This window comes from Artemia sp. Qi Xiang Cuo, chromosome 14 (genome assembly GCF_049724085.1).
Source record: "Artemia sp. Qi Xiang Cuo chromosome 14, ASM4972408v1, whole genome shotgun sequence".
NCBI lineage: Eukaryota > Metazoa > Arthropoda > Branchiopoda > Anostraca > Artemiidae > Artemia > Artemia sp. Qi Xiang Cuo.
In genome coordinates, this window is record NC_142807.1 from 20,620,562 (window position 1) to 20,636,142 (window position 15,581).

At 35.1% G+C, this 15,581-nt stretch overlaps 1 protein-coding gene across 1 annotated transcript in view; it reads left to right on the plus strand.

The window, feature by feature from the left end:
- Nucleotides 1–15,581, plus strand: part of LOC148944247 (uncharacterized) — a 229,527-nt gene that overhangs the window by 174,945 nt on the left and 39,001 nt on the right. Inside the window, exon 6 of the mRNA XM_089099729.1 lies at nucleotides 377–472. Within this exon, the coding sequence (XP_088955855.1) occupies nucleotides 377–472 (96 nt within the window). The remainder of the gene's footprint in view (nucleotides 1–376; nucleotides 473–15,581) is intronic.

Here is a 15,581-nt window from a genome sequence, read left to right on the forward strand (position 1 = left end):
AGCAATCACGCCGTTTGTTTAGGTTCTCATAATAATTTAGACGCTTAATATATATTTCTGTTCTTTGCTAATTTAAAGCAATTAATAAAAGAGTTATTTGAATTTCTAAAACCAAAATACCTTGAGAAAATTGAGATAACTAATTAGGGAGTGATAGGTTACGCTCTCTATTGTGACCCAATTGGATTTAAAAGACTAATTCATAAATTGTACTTTTAAGAAAATTGTATTTATATAAATTATACTTATCTACAAGTCTTAATTGTATTTCCAGGCTCATTTCTTGAGTAAGAGTTTTGGTAATATTTCTTAGAATATAAAGTTTCATCTTATATATGTGTATTTTTCCATTTTTTTTGTATATTTTTTATTACAGGCGATGGAGTTGCTTACAACAGTTAGAGATATACCAGGATGGGAGCATTATGCTGATCTTGTTTTAAGGTTGCAGCGAGTCATTTCTATTGAAGAAGTAGGTGCTTCTTTCCAATTTAGTATTTTCTTCCGTTCAGTTGATACGCTATAACTGATTTTATATGCTCTCAAACATTATTCACCTTTTTATTTTATCTTGTTTATTTACGACTTATTTACTTTAGCTCCTTCTCTTCAGTAGCTTTTTTTCCTTCATTACTCTTGGTCATGGATCAACAGCCTTTTGTTGTAGAAGGGCCAAAATTTTACATGGAGATATTATACGGGCCGCACTTAAATCACTGTAATGTATTATTGCAGGTATTCTGTGGTGATTAGAGTATATCTACTCTTTATATACAAATATCTTGGGTTTAAAAATAAAACACTTTATATATATTTTTACGACATTTATTGTAGTCAATACAATCAATGAGATTTTTGTTGTTGCATTTGAATTGCAATTTTTTGACATTAGCTTGCATTTTTGTAGTAGAAACGCGTAGTGTTGCGTCTAAAAATACGTCCGATAACTGAGAACAGTCTTGTTTTTTCGATAATTCAGAATTGAAAAAGTTTGCTCAAAAATATATGTACTACCGAACTTATTAACTATTTGCTGAGCAAACCTTTTTAAATCCTTGTAGCATTCAGAGGGCAAACGTCCATAGAAATCCATATTTTTTTCCTTAAGAGTTATTTTAAGTGTGGTATCACTTTGCAAATCTATCGTGTTGATCTGCAGATAACTTGGTACATTACTGACATCCACTACTAAGGGGTTTTCGAAAAATATCCATCTTACGTGAGATCTTTTTGAAGTTGGCAAACCGGTTTTCAAACTCAGTTTGAAGTTGTATGAATGCACTATTTATTTTTGTATTTTACCAAACAAAATTTATATCAGCTCTTCTATTGCTTTCTTGCAATTTAGAAAATGATCGAGCTATCTTTCATCGATATGCTTGATAAATAATGTTAGTTTCATCTCAAGTGTCTTAAAATTCGAAAGCATCTGACATATAAATTTATTTTTTGCTTGTAAACTTGTATTGAGATTCAGTTCTGTAATCAAATCAGTTAAAAATCTAAGATTCGAGGTCAATGTATATCTACTTGTTTTTAAGGAGCCTAAGTCTATCCCTGCCTCTTTGGCACTACTCCAGTTCAGAAAGAGTGGTTTTTTGTTTGCTATAGAAAAGTAGTTGTTGCAGTCAAAGTCACATGCACTGGCAACTGTATTTGAAGTTTCAAGTAGTCACAAATTAAAACAGTTAAAAGCAGTCACAACTTGAAAAAGTCCCAATAAAAGCAGTACTAATTGCATAAGTAGTACTTGTAGTAGCCCTCAAGGGTCCAATTTATTGCTTTCAGCTGTTCCTCTCATATTGTTCATATACCCTTTTGACAACGTGCATGTATAGAGTGCATTTTGATTTTGTTCAATATACACTGCAATATCGCCTAATAGTCTCACCTTCATGCCCTTAGCCATCCCATATATGTTGCAGATAGGTCATTTGAACATCCATATTTGGTTATAAAACCCCTTCAATAGGTCTGGAAGTTTCAACTTAATACCTTTATCGGTTCCTAAGATGTTGTGATATGCCCTTATGACAAGCTTGGATAAACATAGTGTCTTTTAATTTAGTTCAACATCCCCAATAATATGCTCTGAAATTTCCAGCTTACCTCCCCCCCCTTTTTTCCTGGGATATTGCACACAGGGTTGCCACCGTCAGTAGGGTTTTACTAGATCTGGAAAAAAAAATCTAGTAAATTTAGAGGATCTAGTAAATTCCCCAGAATCTAGTAAAAATTCATGATTTATGGTAAACAAACCTATTGTTATTTTCCATGAATTCAGGGGGGAAAATTAGGGTCCACTCATTACAAAATCTGATTTCGATTACGTTAGATATTAGGGCTACTATAGGTTTCCGGAACTTTCAATCATACTATGAAAACGAAAGAAAAGAGGAAAGGAGAAAAAAGGAAAAAATATTGTGAAAATCCTACTGATTATCCTCGTATAGTAAAAATAGATGCTTGATGGTGCGCGTGCGGCATAAGCCGCACGTGCAAAAATATTTTTTCTGCAGTTAGTAAAAACAAATGTGATTTAGTAAATTTTTCCTTTCAGATTCAATAAATTCTTCCACACCAGGGTGGCAACCCTGATTGCACATACACTCTTTTCACAATCTGGATATATATTGTACCTTATGATTTAGTTTTTTCCCCTCTAGTTTCTCTAAAGAGTTGAAACTTAATGCCTTATTCTGTTTCACAGACATTGTATCTGTGGTCCTTTGACAACCTGGGATGTAAACCTTTTTGATGAAAATTACCTCGCGAAGAAAAAAAGAACCTCAATTTTGTAGATGGGTGTCTTCTTGTACATACTGGCATATGTCCCAGTGTGTACCATTTTTTCCTGTCCCTCTATATACCAGATGACACCGATCGCGCTATTTTTATCCTTCTGAATATTTTGCCACAAGATGGCCACATAATATGAACAGATAATTTGGCTTTCATTTGGTACCATAAAAACTAAATTTGACTGAACTAGAAAAGAATAGCCAAAGAAAATCTAAAGGCAAAATGTTTTTGGGGGTCCCAAACTTTGAGGTAAGTTTAGTCCAAAATAAAATTTTAACATAGCAAATTCATTGGTCTGAATGCATGAACATTCAACTAACTATGCTAGATGGTGTTTTCGGATTTTTTCAAGAATGCTAGATGGTGCCCCCTTTCACTCCGTTGTGTATTGGTATGAATTACAACATTGTCTGTCAGGTGTATTGCGACGAGGATATTGAGGGCCACATCAAGACGTTTTACGGGCCGCATGCGGCCCATGAGCCACGGGCCTCCTCCTCAAAACCTCGTTCTTTACGCTAAAGTCTTCTAGTACTTTAAAAAAATTTATTTTTGCTCTAATAAAAGAATAGTGTTTCGGGAGTCGTTCTTAAAGAATTGGGACAGAATTCAAACTTTAGAGTAAAGAACGAGGTGTTGAGGAGGAGCAAACCCCTCATATACGTAATAAATTCTGTTCGTGCCTCTCATTACAGGCAATCTAACGGCCTTATGTCAATTTTTGAATTCTTGATCAGCATGCCTAAGACTCTAGGCAGGCATGCCTTTTCAAACAGTAACAAACAAGTATGTGTCCGGTAAGAGAGTCGTGCATACTCCTGCCATTTACCCGTGCCCAGCCATTTAAACATTTGCCTCTCAATTACTTGGACTATCTGTCTTGGCTTTTCTCTGTCTACAATTGGCTTTTCTCTGTCTTTTGTCTACAATTAGCCATGTCTTGATGCAACCTACTTCAAAATACTTGATAACTTCAATTCAAAATCAACGAAGAAACAAAATCATTGTTTCTTCTTACTTTCAGTGGAAAAAACGTGTTTTTTTTTATTTAATTTCTGATCGCTTTTAGGTAATGCCAGGGAATCTGGCTACACCTCCATTGATAAATCCCTCCTCCCCGCGGATTTATTCTCCAGACAATTTAATTCTGGTGCAAATTTACCCCGGGCAACTACCCTTAACATCTCCATACGTAAAATTGAGTCGGCAATGAGAAAGGAAGACATAAGAAGATTTTTGTATAGGAATTCTGGCAAATTCCCCAAGTTTAATATTTCCCCTGCAAAATTCACCCACTGGAAAATTCTCTCTCCATGGAAAATTATGCTCGTGGAAAATCCCATCAGCAGAAAATTTGCTTCCCCCCCCCCCCGAACACTGTGTGCATACTTCCCAATAACAAATACTATACGTAAACAACGGGCAAATTTTGTAACTTAAAGACCTTTCCACACGGGCTGTGAGGGGGGGGGGGGGTCACGATATCTCCAAAGTCTTAGTTATTCGGCCTTTTAACTATGCTGAACAAAAAAGCTATCTCAAAATTTTGATCGGACCATTTTCAGAAAAAAAGGGCGTGGGAGAGGCCTAGTTCCCCCCTCCCACCAATTTTTGGGTCACTTAAAAAGGGCTCTAGAACTTAATTTCCGCTTGAATGAGCCCTCTCACAATATTATAGGACCACTTGGTCGATATTATCACCCCTAGGAAAAACAAACAAACAAACAAAAAACGAACAAATGAAAACGCATCCGTGATCTTTGTTCTGGCAAAAAATACAAAATTCCACATTTATTCAGATAGGAGCTTGAAACCTCTACAGTAGAGTCCTCTAATGCGCTGAATCTGATGGTGTGATTTTCATTCAGATTCAACCACATTTCGGAGGTTTTCTCCCCTTTTTTCGAAAATCAGGCAAGTTTTCTCAGGCTCGTAACCTTTTATAGGTAGGACTGAAACTTACATATTTGAAGTCAGCATAAAATTTCAATTCTTTTGGTACATTTACTGGTATCAAAACTTGATTTCTTAGTTTCGGTTACTACTGGGCCGGGTCGCTCCTTACTTACAGTTCATTACCACGAACTGTTTGGTAATATCCTGTTATTACCGGGATTGTTATGCTATCAAAAGAACTTGTAAGAGGCGGGGCTAGAAAAATGTGCATTTTGTTTTTACTTCTATTTTTACTAGGAGAGACCCACTCCCCACAGTTCCTAGATACTGAGGTTCCCTTCATTACCATTCGTGTGATAGATCTGTACTTATATATAAAAGGTTCCGCGTCTAAGAATAATAATTTGTCAGTTTAGCCTACTGTAGCTTATTATCATTCATAAAAATGTGTTTTTAATTAAACTATACTTCATGAATTAGCAGTAGATTACCAAGAACAGTGAATGTAAAACTTTATTATTTTGAAACACTTTCTTAGACAAAAGTTCAAACATAAATAATCTGTTGATTCTCTAAGACAAGTGCACGTTTAAACAAAAGATGCACGCCCTCAAATTGCTTGGTGCCATTTCCCTCTTCCACATTTTCGTTTTTTTTAATTTGGCACAAACCAATACAAAAACAACCGCATATGGAGATCTTTCTCATTAAAATTTGATTCCCGATTTTTCTATTTTTGAAGATATATGAGGTTGTGTAAGTTTTCATCACAGCAAAGGTAATATACAGTAGCAAAAAGCCCTATACTCTCCATTGAAAATGTTTGACACAGATCTAAAACTACACAAGATTCATGAACCCGCCTTCGCGCATGCGCAATGACAAATGTTTCCGATAAAAAACCAAGTAGCAACTGAAACTATGGCTGTGACGTATATGCTCAGAGTCTAATTACGCGCTATGAAATGTGCGTCATATTTGGAAAAAGGTTTCGCTACTGGTATATACTTGTACTGAAACTTCTATATTGAAACTATAACTTTACATATAATAAAGTAACCATATATAACTTATAACTATATATTATAAAGGTTATATTGAAACTTTTACAACCATATATGTCTTAAAAAATTAGAATTCAATTGTTTAATGAAAAAGATCTCCACGTCCAAATATTTAGTTTTATAGCTTTTTTTCGACCAACTTTGTCTGTAAAACTTTTTTCAATAAGCACTTCATTTATTAATTTTTCAAAACACAGTCCATTGTACCTGAAGTAAAGGCCGTGATTACATAAGATAAATACAAAAGCAACCTAAAGAAACGACTAAGCAAAACTAGTCAGGCATGATATGCACAGATGCTGCAAAGAGAAAAACATAAACACTCTCTACTTAAAGGTAAAGAATTTCACTTTTTATCCAAAATAGATATCGGTTATTTTCTATCCTTAGAACTTTCTAAAAATCTCAAAAAAAGTTTATAATCCTTAGTTTAAAACGTTTATAATCCCTAGTACCGGTTTGATCGCATACTCCTTTGACGACTTCGACAGCAGTATAAGCTATAGATTATTTTCATTCGAATCGGATTGATTATCTTTTTTTAAACGAAGCCTTCAAACAATTTACGAACTTTCGAAAGCAATAAGTCAAAGGTATGAAGGGAACAACTGAACTATAACCTATACAAACCTTAAGAACAATCTAGCCCTTAATTAGATTTTGTTTTTCCTCTCAACGGGACTAATTTTTTTTTTTCCTATAAAAGTATTTTTAAAAAAATTAATGGATCAGCAATTCTTATTTTCATCTAATTCTTATTTCAATTCTTCTTATTTTCAATTCAATTCAATTCTTATTTTCAGCAATTCTTATTTTCTTATTCTTATTTTCATATCTTTTTCTTGTTACAGAAGAAAATATCTGTTTACGCATGTGGAAACTCCAAGTGACAATGAATGAATTTATATTCCAAGTTCCGTGGGGCATATCACTCATACAGAAGCACAAAATTACAAAATATAAAATTAAGAAATTACAAAATCAAACCAAGCTTAGTTTTTCTTTGTTTTTCAGTGGTGACATCTAAAAACATTTGACGCCAATTATAAATCGCTTTTAGCTTCCTTCACTTTGAAGTCCCATGACTGGATGGAATACCGTATAAGGTGCTGCTAAACAGGAAATGCCAGATCCTTAGGTTTTATACTTAAATACTTAGGCTTAAAATAATGTTTAGGCTTAAAATAAGAAGCAACTGTTATTGTCGGTTAAATCACGTCTTAACTATTTATCAAACAGTTCGTGGTAACGAACTGTTCAACCCGGCTCAATAGTAACCAAAACTTTAAAAAACAAAATCTTGATGCCAATAAATATGTAAAATAAATCAGATTTTTATGCTGATTTAAAATATACAAGCTTCATCGAGTTTAGTCTTACCCCTCAAAAGTTATGCGCCTGAGAAAATTTACCTTATTTTCGATAAACGGGGGAAAAGTCCCTTAAAAGCCATAGAACTTTAATGAAAATCACACCATCGGATTCAGCATATCAGATAACCCTACTGTAGAATTTTCAAGCTCTTATCTGCAAAATGGAATTTTGTATTTTTGGTCAGAAGAAAGATCAGGGATGCGTGTTTATTTTTTATTTATTTATTTTTTTCCCAGGGGTGATCGTATCGATCCAGTGGTCCTAGAATATCGTAAGAGGGCTCATTTGAACGTAAATTAAAAATTCTAGTGCCCTTTTTAAGTGACCAAAAAATTGGAGGGCAACTTGGCCCCCTCCCACGGTCATTTTTTTCCCAAAGTCACCCAATCAAAATTTTGAGATTCCCATTTTGTTCAGAATAGTCGAAAATCTAAGAAATATGTCTTTGAGGGTGACTTAATCCCCCACAGTTCCTAAGGGAAGGGCTGGAAGTTATGAACTTTGCCCATTGTTTACATATAGCATTAGTTGATGGGAAGTACAAAGACGTTTCAGGAGGGATTTTTTTCTGATGGAAGGGGTGATAGAGGAGGGGGTTACGGGGAAGGATCCTTCCAGGGAGGATGTTTCCTGGGGGGAAGAAATATTTCTATGATGGCGGTGCCGGACTTCCCAGCATTATTTAAAAAAAGATCAGAAATTAAATAGAAAAGTTTTTTAAACTGAAAGTAAGGAGCAACATTTTAACTTAAAACAAACAGAAATCATTACGTATATGAGGGGGTTCGCCCCCTAGTCAATACCTCGCCCTTTACTCTAAAGTTTTTTTAGTACTTTCAAAAGAGCTATCTATTCTAATTAACCGGCCTTTGTGATTCAGGGGTCTGTGATTCGAACTTTGGCGTAAAGAGCAAAGTATCGACTAGGGGGCAAACTCCCTAATACACGTAATAAAACATACGAATATAGAAGTTCGTTACGTAAGTTAATTCGTAAGTTACGTCAGAACAAAATTTCGGGAAAGCCATTTAGCCAAAAAATTAAAATTGGTATGCAAATTTCGTTTTAATTATTCATGTACGGTGAGCCAAGATCAAAGCTGCATTAATTCAAAAACGTTCAGAAATTAATCCGTATATGAAAGGGGCTGTCCCCTCCTCAATACCTCGCTCTTTACGCTAAAGTTTGAATCTGTCACACAACTTTCTTTTTTAAAACAATAAAAAACTTTAGCGTAAAGAGTGAAGTATTGAGGAGGGGACAGCCCCTTTCATATACGGAATAATTTCTGTTCGTTTTAAGTTTAAATGTCGCTCCTTACTTTCAGTTAAAAAGCCATGTTTTTTTATTTAATGCTTCAAAATAGAAGCAATTATAAACATGACTTAAATATCAAATCTTAAGCTAAAATGCTTTGAATCTTTAGATCCCTAAAAACTCATAAAAGATAAACTTGCATGATTTGAAATAACTGTAACCCAGTAGTATACGAGCATATATCTCAGGGGTATCCATGTCTCGGACATGCTGTAATACTATGTTTGCCTAAAACAGGTGCGGTTTTAGAAAAGGTAGAGGATGCGTCGACCAAATTTTAACTCTTAGGTTAATAATTGAGAAGTGCCTGAGGTGTCAAACTCCTTTGGTCCTCAGTTTTATAAATTATGAGCAAGCGTTCGATTCTGTTGATAGAAGAGCTTTACTAAATGTTTTATCCTTGAATGGTATACCAGACAAATACATTAAAGTGATTAGTGCTATGGACGAGAATAACACTGCTGCGGTTAAGGTAGGAAATGAGGTTAGCAGCTGGTTTATATTAAATCAGGAGTTAAGCAGAGTTGTGGTCTATCCCCCTTTATATGGATTATTTTGCTGGACTTTGTCTTAAGGAGCACAGGAAAGGCAATGGGAGACCACGGAATGAAATGGAGAGGAAAAAGTCTCCTGGACTTAGATTATGCTTATGATTTAAGCATCCTAGATGACAGTGTGAACAAAATGAATAAACTTTTAGAGGTTTTGCGAGTTCAGGGTGCTAAAATAGGTTTGAAAATTAATGTTAAGAAGACTAAGTCACTAAGGCTAGGAATAAGTGAAGATAAAAGGTGAAGTTGGGTAATGAAAAGATTGAGCAGGTGGATAGCTTCACTTACCTTGGAAGTATTATTAGTAAAGATGGTGGGAGCAGTGAAGATGTCAAAAGTAGAAGAGCCAAGGCTCAGGGTATTTTTTCACAGTTAAGAAAAGTTTGGAAGAATACGAAGATAAGTCTGCAAACCAAGATTAGAATATTAGAAGCTACAGTGATGACAGTGGTCAAATATGGCTCTGAAGCAAGGGCGCTCCGAAAAGCGGATGTGGATTTGCTAGATGTTTTCCAGAGAAATTGCTTAAGGATTGTTCTGGGTACCCGGCTGACTGACCGTATTTCAAACAATAGGCTATACGAAAAATGTGTTTCAATACCACTCTCTAGGGCTATAATGAAAGAAAGGCTGAGGTGGCTAGGGCACGTTGTGCGGATGAAGGATGACAGATTGCTGAAGATTGTTCTCGGCCAACCGTCTAGGGCTAAACGGAAAGCAGGTCGTCCTCGTCTGGGGTGGGAGGACGTCATAAAGAAAGATTTAAAGTAAATGCGAACTTCTTGGTCGGATGTAAAAAGAGAGGCTTTGTATAGATTGGGATGGAGAAGGAGCGTGCGTAGCTGTGTTGGCCTCAGGCGGCTTGGTGCTGCGGTGAGTTGTTAGTAGTAGTAGTAGTAGGTCCTTCCATCTTCATCAAAAAGGTTTATTTTTTTGTGCAGCACTCATAAAATGTTAAATATTTAAAATTTACAAGTGAAAATGTGTAAGTTTTGGATAAAAAACTAAAAGAATTATAAATTCATAAAACAACTATAAAATTAATGAAAGAAGATTTAGACCCTATTGAATTATCTGTTGCTAGACAGTTTATAAAATATTAAATTTGTTCACATCCTACTGTTTCGGTTCCTGTTTATTCAGGCCGTTGAGGGCAAAATCTACAGGGGACTATTGCCTGGGAGATAGGACCCCCAGATAGCTTTTCTTTTTTATCGATGCTAATGCAAATAAAGTTTTCAGATCATAGTTATTGAAAGTGGGGCTGTCCTTCCACTAAAAGGAAATTGTTTTTTTTTTCTTCTTGTTCTTCTTAGTTAACATAACTCATGGTTCGCAGAGAACTTTCAAATTTGAAAGCTCAATGTTGAAAGTATTCCGTTTTCTCTGGGACAGCAAGCAGAGGCTAATTTTGCGAAAAATTTAGAGTTTCCTAGTCGCAATTTTTTTTTAATTTTCTTTTCGTAAAAAAAAAAAAAAAAAAAAAGATGGGACAAGAGCCATATAATAAAACATTTCGATAATAAATGAAATTAAAACTTTTACGTTAATATCTGCATTAAAAGTATTTTGTAGACTGTTCTTTTGAGGATTTTTTCCCAGAAATTGGACAACCCCCTCCTTGTTCGGCATGGGGATTTCCTCGCAGCCCACTATACTTGACTTCTGGTAAGCCTTGGAAAATTTCCAGTACTTTGGAAATGATTTTCTCATGACCTCCTCAATAACTAAAATGGCTTTCATTGATTTGCGCACTGTGCCTACAAATCAGATTAAGTGTCAAATCAAGATTATCAATTTACCAGTTTCTTCCTTAAGAACTAGTAAAAGTATTCCCTTTTTCGTGACCATTTCAGTAATTTCTTTTAACCGTCCCTTGAGAGGGAAGTGCTGTAAGCTAAAATAGATTCTGTCTACTTTTATGGAGACAAATTAGCACAGTTTATCTGTGAGAAGTTTAGTGCGAACGTATTTTCCCCTAAGTAAGGTTTTAAAAAGGCAATTACTAAATTTTTGCCTGTAAGCTGTATTTTCACGTCCTCTCCTTACCCATTTATTTGCCTTATCTGGAAACTAAGTTAATTATTGAAGTTTTTGCCGAATAATTAATTTAATTAAATAACCTACTCAACGCTCTATGAAAAACTTTTCTTTGAAGCATCATTAGTTAAAGAATTCAGTAGTTTATAATTACTATCCTCTGGGACAGTGCTCACGAAAATCTTAAGTGACTGAGCCACCTTGCTGCTCATAAACCTTGAAGTGAGCTACCCAACAAAGCAGGGAAATAATACATGTTATATTTTAAATTATACAGTTGTTTATTACCTTTAGATACACTTTTCTAATTGGTATTAACAAAATACTTGAATCAGAAAAACATAGTTCAATGTTGGGGGTAGTACCTCTTTTTGTCCTCAACAATTTTTTTTCTTAATATTAACCTTACAGGTTTTAACGGCTAATTGAATGCAGTCGTCCATATGTTCATCAGTCATCCAAGTCCAGTACTTGCTTTAATAAAATTCATGTAAGAAACGCCATATGAAATCTCGCCCAGATATGTTGAGCTCAAAATTGCCTGAATGCAAGTTGGATATTTTCTCTTAGGAACGAAAGTGAAGTGAGTGATTCTTCTGAAAGGTCACTTTAAAAATCAATCAGTTGTATTTCCACTACATTCTTCTTCAAAACGTTGCAAGACACAAATAGAGAATTTTTCAGCGTCAATCTCTACAAAAGGCTATTTGATGAACTGTTCTACAATCAATACATTGCAACCATAAGTTCAAAATACTTTTTTTTTAAATTGTCTAGTGAAGAAATTACCACTTGCAGATGATTTAGGAATTGTATTTATTATTTTGGTTAATCTTAATATTAAAATGTTATTTTGAAAACAAACTCTAAGGAATTTTGAAAAGGAGCTTGAAAACCTTTCTAAAATAGTGTTGGATCAAAAAAAACTATTGGAATTGCCATTGTCGAAAACCCTACACAGGAAACTTACAGGCCCCCACCTAGACCAACAAGGAAAATCCCTTTTGTGCATGGGTAGCACTGATGCGTCCTCTTTTTTTTCTTTTCTTTGTCGCTAGCAGAGGGCTGAAACATCATAAAGAGCTGTTTAATTCAAAGGCTAGTTTTATACCTAATCACTTTGTATAAGATTTGAATTGACAACGCCATCATAAAGTGCCGTACAGCACCGAAAAAATGCACTCTGTGTGCCTTTATTTGGAATAGAAAGGTTGGAAAGAATGAAAAGAGTAGTACTACCTGAGGGTTAAAATCCCTCCTCCTCAATATGTCCCCTTCGCAGCCACCTTAACGTTTTGCATAAATCTCCTACTGACTAACTGAACTAGCGGGCCGCTGGAAGATAATAGGGACGTGTTTTCACAGGGACGTGTTTAAGGTCTCATCTGAAAATCTGTCTTCATATTTACGTGACTTTTAAAAGTTCGGCTTTATAGCACCGTCATTGTGTCATATGGAACCAAAATGGCACTTTTTGGTGCCGTATCTGGAGTGGAAATGCTAGTAAGCATGAAAGGGGTACCGTCATTATCTACATGGTTGAAATCTTAGAACCTGCGTCTTGCAATCCTCCTTCTTATTTGCTCTCTCTCCCATCCCCCAGGTAAGTTTCATGATTTGTGGGCTGACTAGCAGAAGCATCAGGCTACTGCATCATCATAAAGAGATGTTTACTGTTTATTTTTGAAGCTCAGATCATATCGATTTGCTCTTTGTAAATTTGTATCGATAACTCCATCTTAAAGTGCTTTATAATACCAAAGATGGCATTTTTTAGTGCAATTTCTGGAGTAAAAGTGCTGGGAAGCATAAAAAAGGTACCCCACTCATCTACATGGTCCAAAACCAATAACCAGAGGCTTATAATCCCTCTTGTTTACTGCTTTTCCAGTCAGCTCTTTTATGAACATAGTAAGTAGGCTGTACGAAAAATGTGGTTCAATACCGCTTTCTAGGGCTATAATGAAAGAAAGGTTGAGGTTTCTAGGGCACGTTTTGCTGATGAAGGATGGAAGATTGCCGAAGATTGTCCTTTTCGGCCAATTGTCTAGGGCTAAACGGAAAGCAGGTCGTCATTGTCTGGGGTGGGAGGACGTCATAAAGAAAGATTTAAAGGAAATGGGAACTTCCTAAGAGGGTGTAAAAAGGGAGGCTTTGAATAGATTGGGATGGAGGAGGAGCGTGCATAGCTGTGTTGGCCTCAGGTGGCTTGGTGCTACGGTGAGTTGTTAGTAGTAGTAAAGAGCAAACCACAGCCCATAGCAACCAAATGTTTAAAAGTGCGTTTTGAAAAGCATCTTATGAGAAAAATTGCCATTTGAGCCTGATTTAGAAATGATAAACATTATTTCTGTTAATATTAATAATAAACATTTATTACGAAAAGAAATTTACAGAGAATTCAACAAAGAGCCTGAAATCCCTCGAAAACGCTTAAACCCTGAGCCTTCGCAATTATCTCCTCTTTTTTTCTGGTTTAACACATTCTTTTCGGTAAGACATAATTTCGGTAAAACACCATTTCGACACCATTTCGCCAAAATTCGCCATAAAACACCATTTTGGTAAAATTTGAACTACCGGTACTTCGATGACACAAAAATAAGAAATTTTTATATCTTCTCTTTACTTCACTTTGCGGCTTGTGAATTAAGGCCTAAGTTGTATCTTGCCTTTATAAAATCTTGACTTTTTTACTGAACTCTGTATTTCGTTTTTTTTACACTTTTTTGTCCAACAATTTAAGTCTCCTAAAATATTGATGCCCAAAAAGTAAAAATAACGAAAGTATACTCCTTTTTTTCATATACGACAGTATCTAATAAACAACGGTATTTTTATCATCAGATTTTCGAAGATACCAGGATAATATACCCCTCGCAGTCTTTGTTTGACAAAAATCCAAATTTTCGCTGGGGAAGTTTAAGGGGGATATGAAGCAAAAACTATACATGTATAGTACCCTGTTTTAACAAAGAACTCACATGACTTCTTTAGTTTCATAGCCTTGAATCAAAAATCTTTGTGCAAGAATTATTGTGTGTATTCTAAAACTAAAAAAAAAAACGAACAAAAATCATTGGAAAAAAAACAAAGTTTTTCTGATGAAAGTAAAGAGCAGAGATTGAACTTAAAACGAACAAAAATTATTTATGCGCCATATATCTGCTATGTTGGTACAAATAAAGTGACTCGTAATATTCCCTCTAGTTTGTGGAATTCTGAAAAATAGTGCTTTACTGAAAACACAAAATCGCCGCAACAAAACACGATTAGGAGCAGAAAATAAGTAGACTGCAGAAAATAAAAGACTAACTTATAAGACTCTCAATGGTCTTTACTGACTTCAAATCAGTAATTTTAATACAAAATTATAATTCTCTCAAAACTTCAAGTAAGATCAGTTCTCAGTAAAGCGCTAGTTTTTCAGGAATTTACAAATTTAGGAAATATTACGAATCAGTTTCATTCAACCAATACTGTAGATATATTTTGCATAAACTACGAAGCAATAGTTTTTGTTCGATTTAAGTATATCCTTCGCTCCCTCTACTTTCATCAAAAGAACTTTTTTTTAAATAATTGTTACAAGGAGGCTATTAAGGTTTTTGCTGGTTAAGTGTCTGTTTCGAACAACAGCAAAGTGTTAATATTCACCATGGGTAAGATTTTTTGCCCCAGAGGTCCAGCGTTTTTGTGAGTGAGACCACATTTGAAATGTTTCCACCAATATCTTTATCTTTTTTTTTGAAGCTGCAAGTTAACGGTATTTAGCTTTTAGGTTATGCCTAGAAGAATAGTAGTCTCGTAGCCAAACCGGATCTTCCAGCTCAAATGATTTATTTGCCCTCCCTAGGTTTTGTTCCCCCCTAAATTTTGAAAAAGACCAATTTTCGTATTTTCACTGAAAAACAGAAAAAAACTCCCCCCTAGATTTTGAAGAAATACATTTTGCACCCCCCCCCCCCCTAATTTCGGGAAGAAACGCCATTGATAATAAGGGTTCCTCAAATCTAATGTTGATATTTTGGTCTCCTCGGATATCCAACTAATTTCTCTTTGTTTTCCTTGAAGATAGTTGTAAATTGGAATAAATTATCTCTTCTTCTCTGGAGACAAGCTAAACGAACTCGCTTGTGACGAGGGACATGGGATTTGTGAGAGAGAAAAAGAACTTCTGAAAGCGCTTAAATAGCAATTTAAAGAGATTGCCGAATATGCTGTTATCAATTTAAAGTGCTTGCTAGTAAGTGGTGTTCATAAAATGACTATATTAATAGGATGATCATGAATGTGGAACTTGAGCTAACTTCCCAATTGAGAATGAAGTTGAAATTGTATCTTGACGAAGAAAAGATTATTTCACAGAGAATCAAAAATTTATTGGCTGAATATTCCAAATATTTTCCAGAAGTAGGACAGGGGAACTGAATCTTAATGAAGAAAATGCTTTGGATAATTCAACTTTTGTCCTGTCTTATGCAAGTAGTTAATTAGATGTTTCTTCCTACAATGCTTTATGTAGAGGATGGAAAAT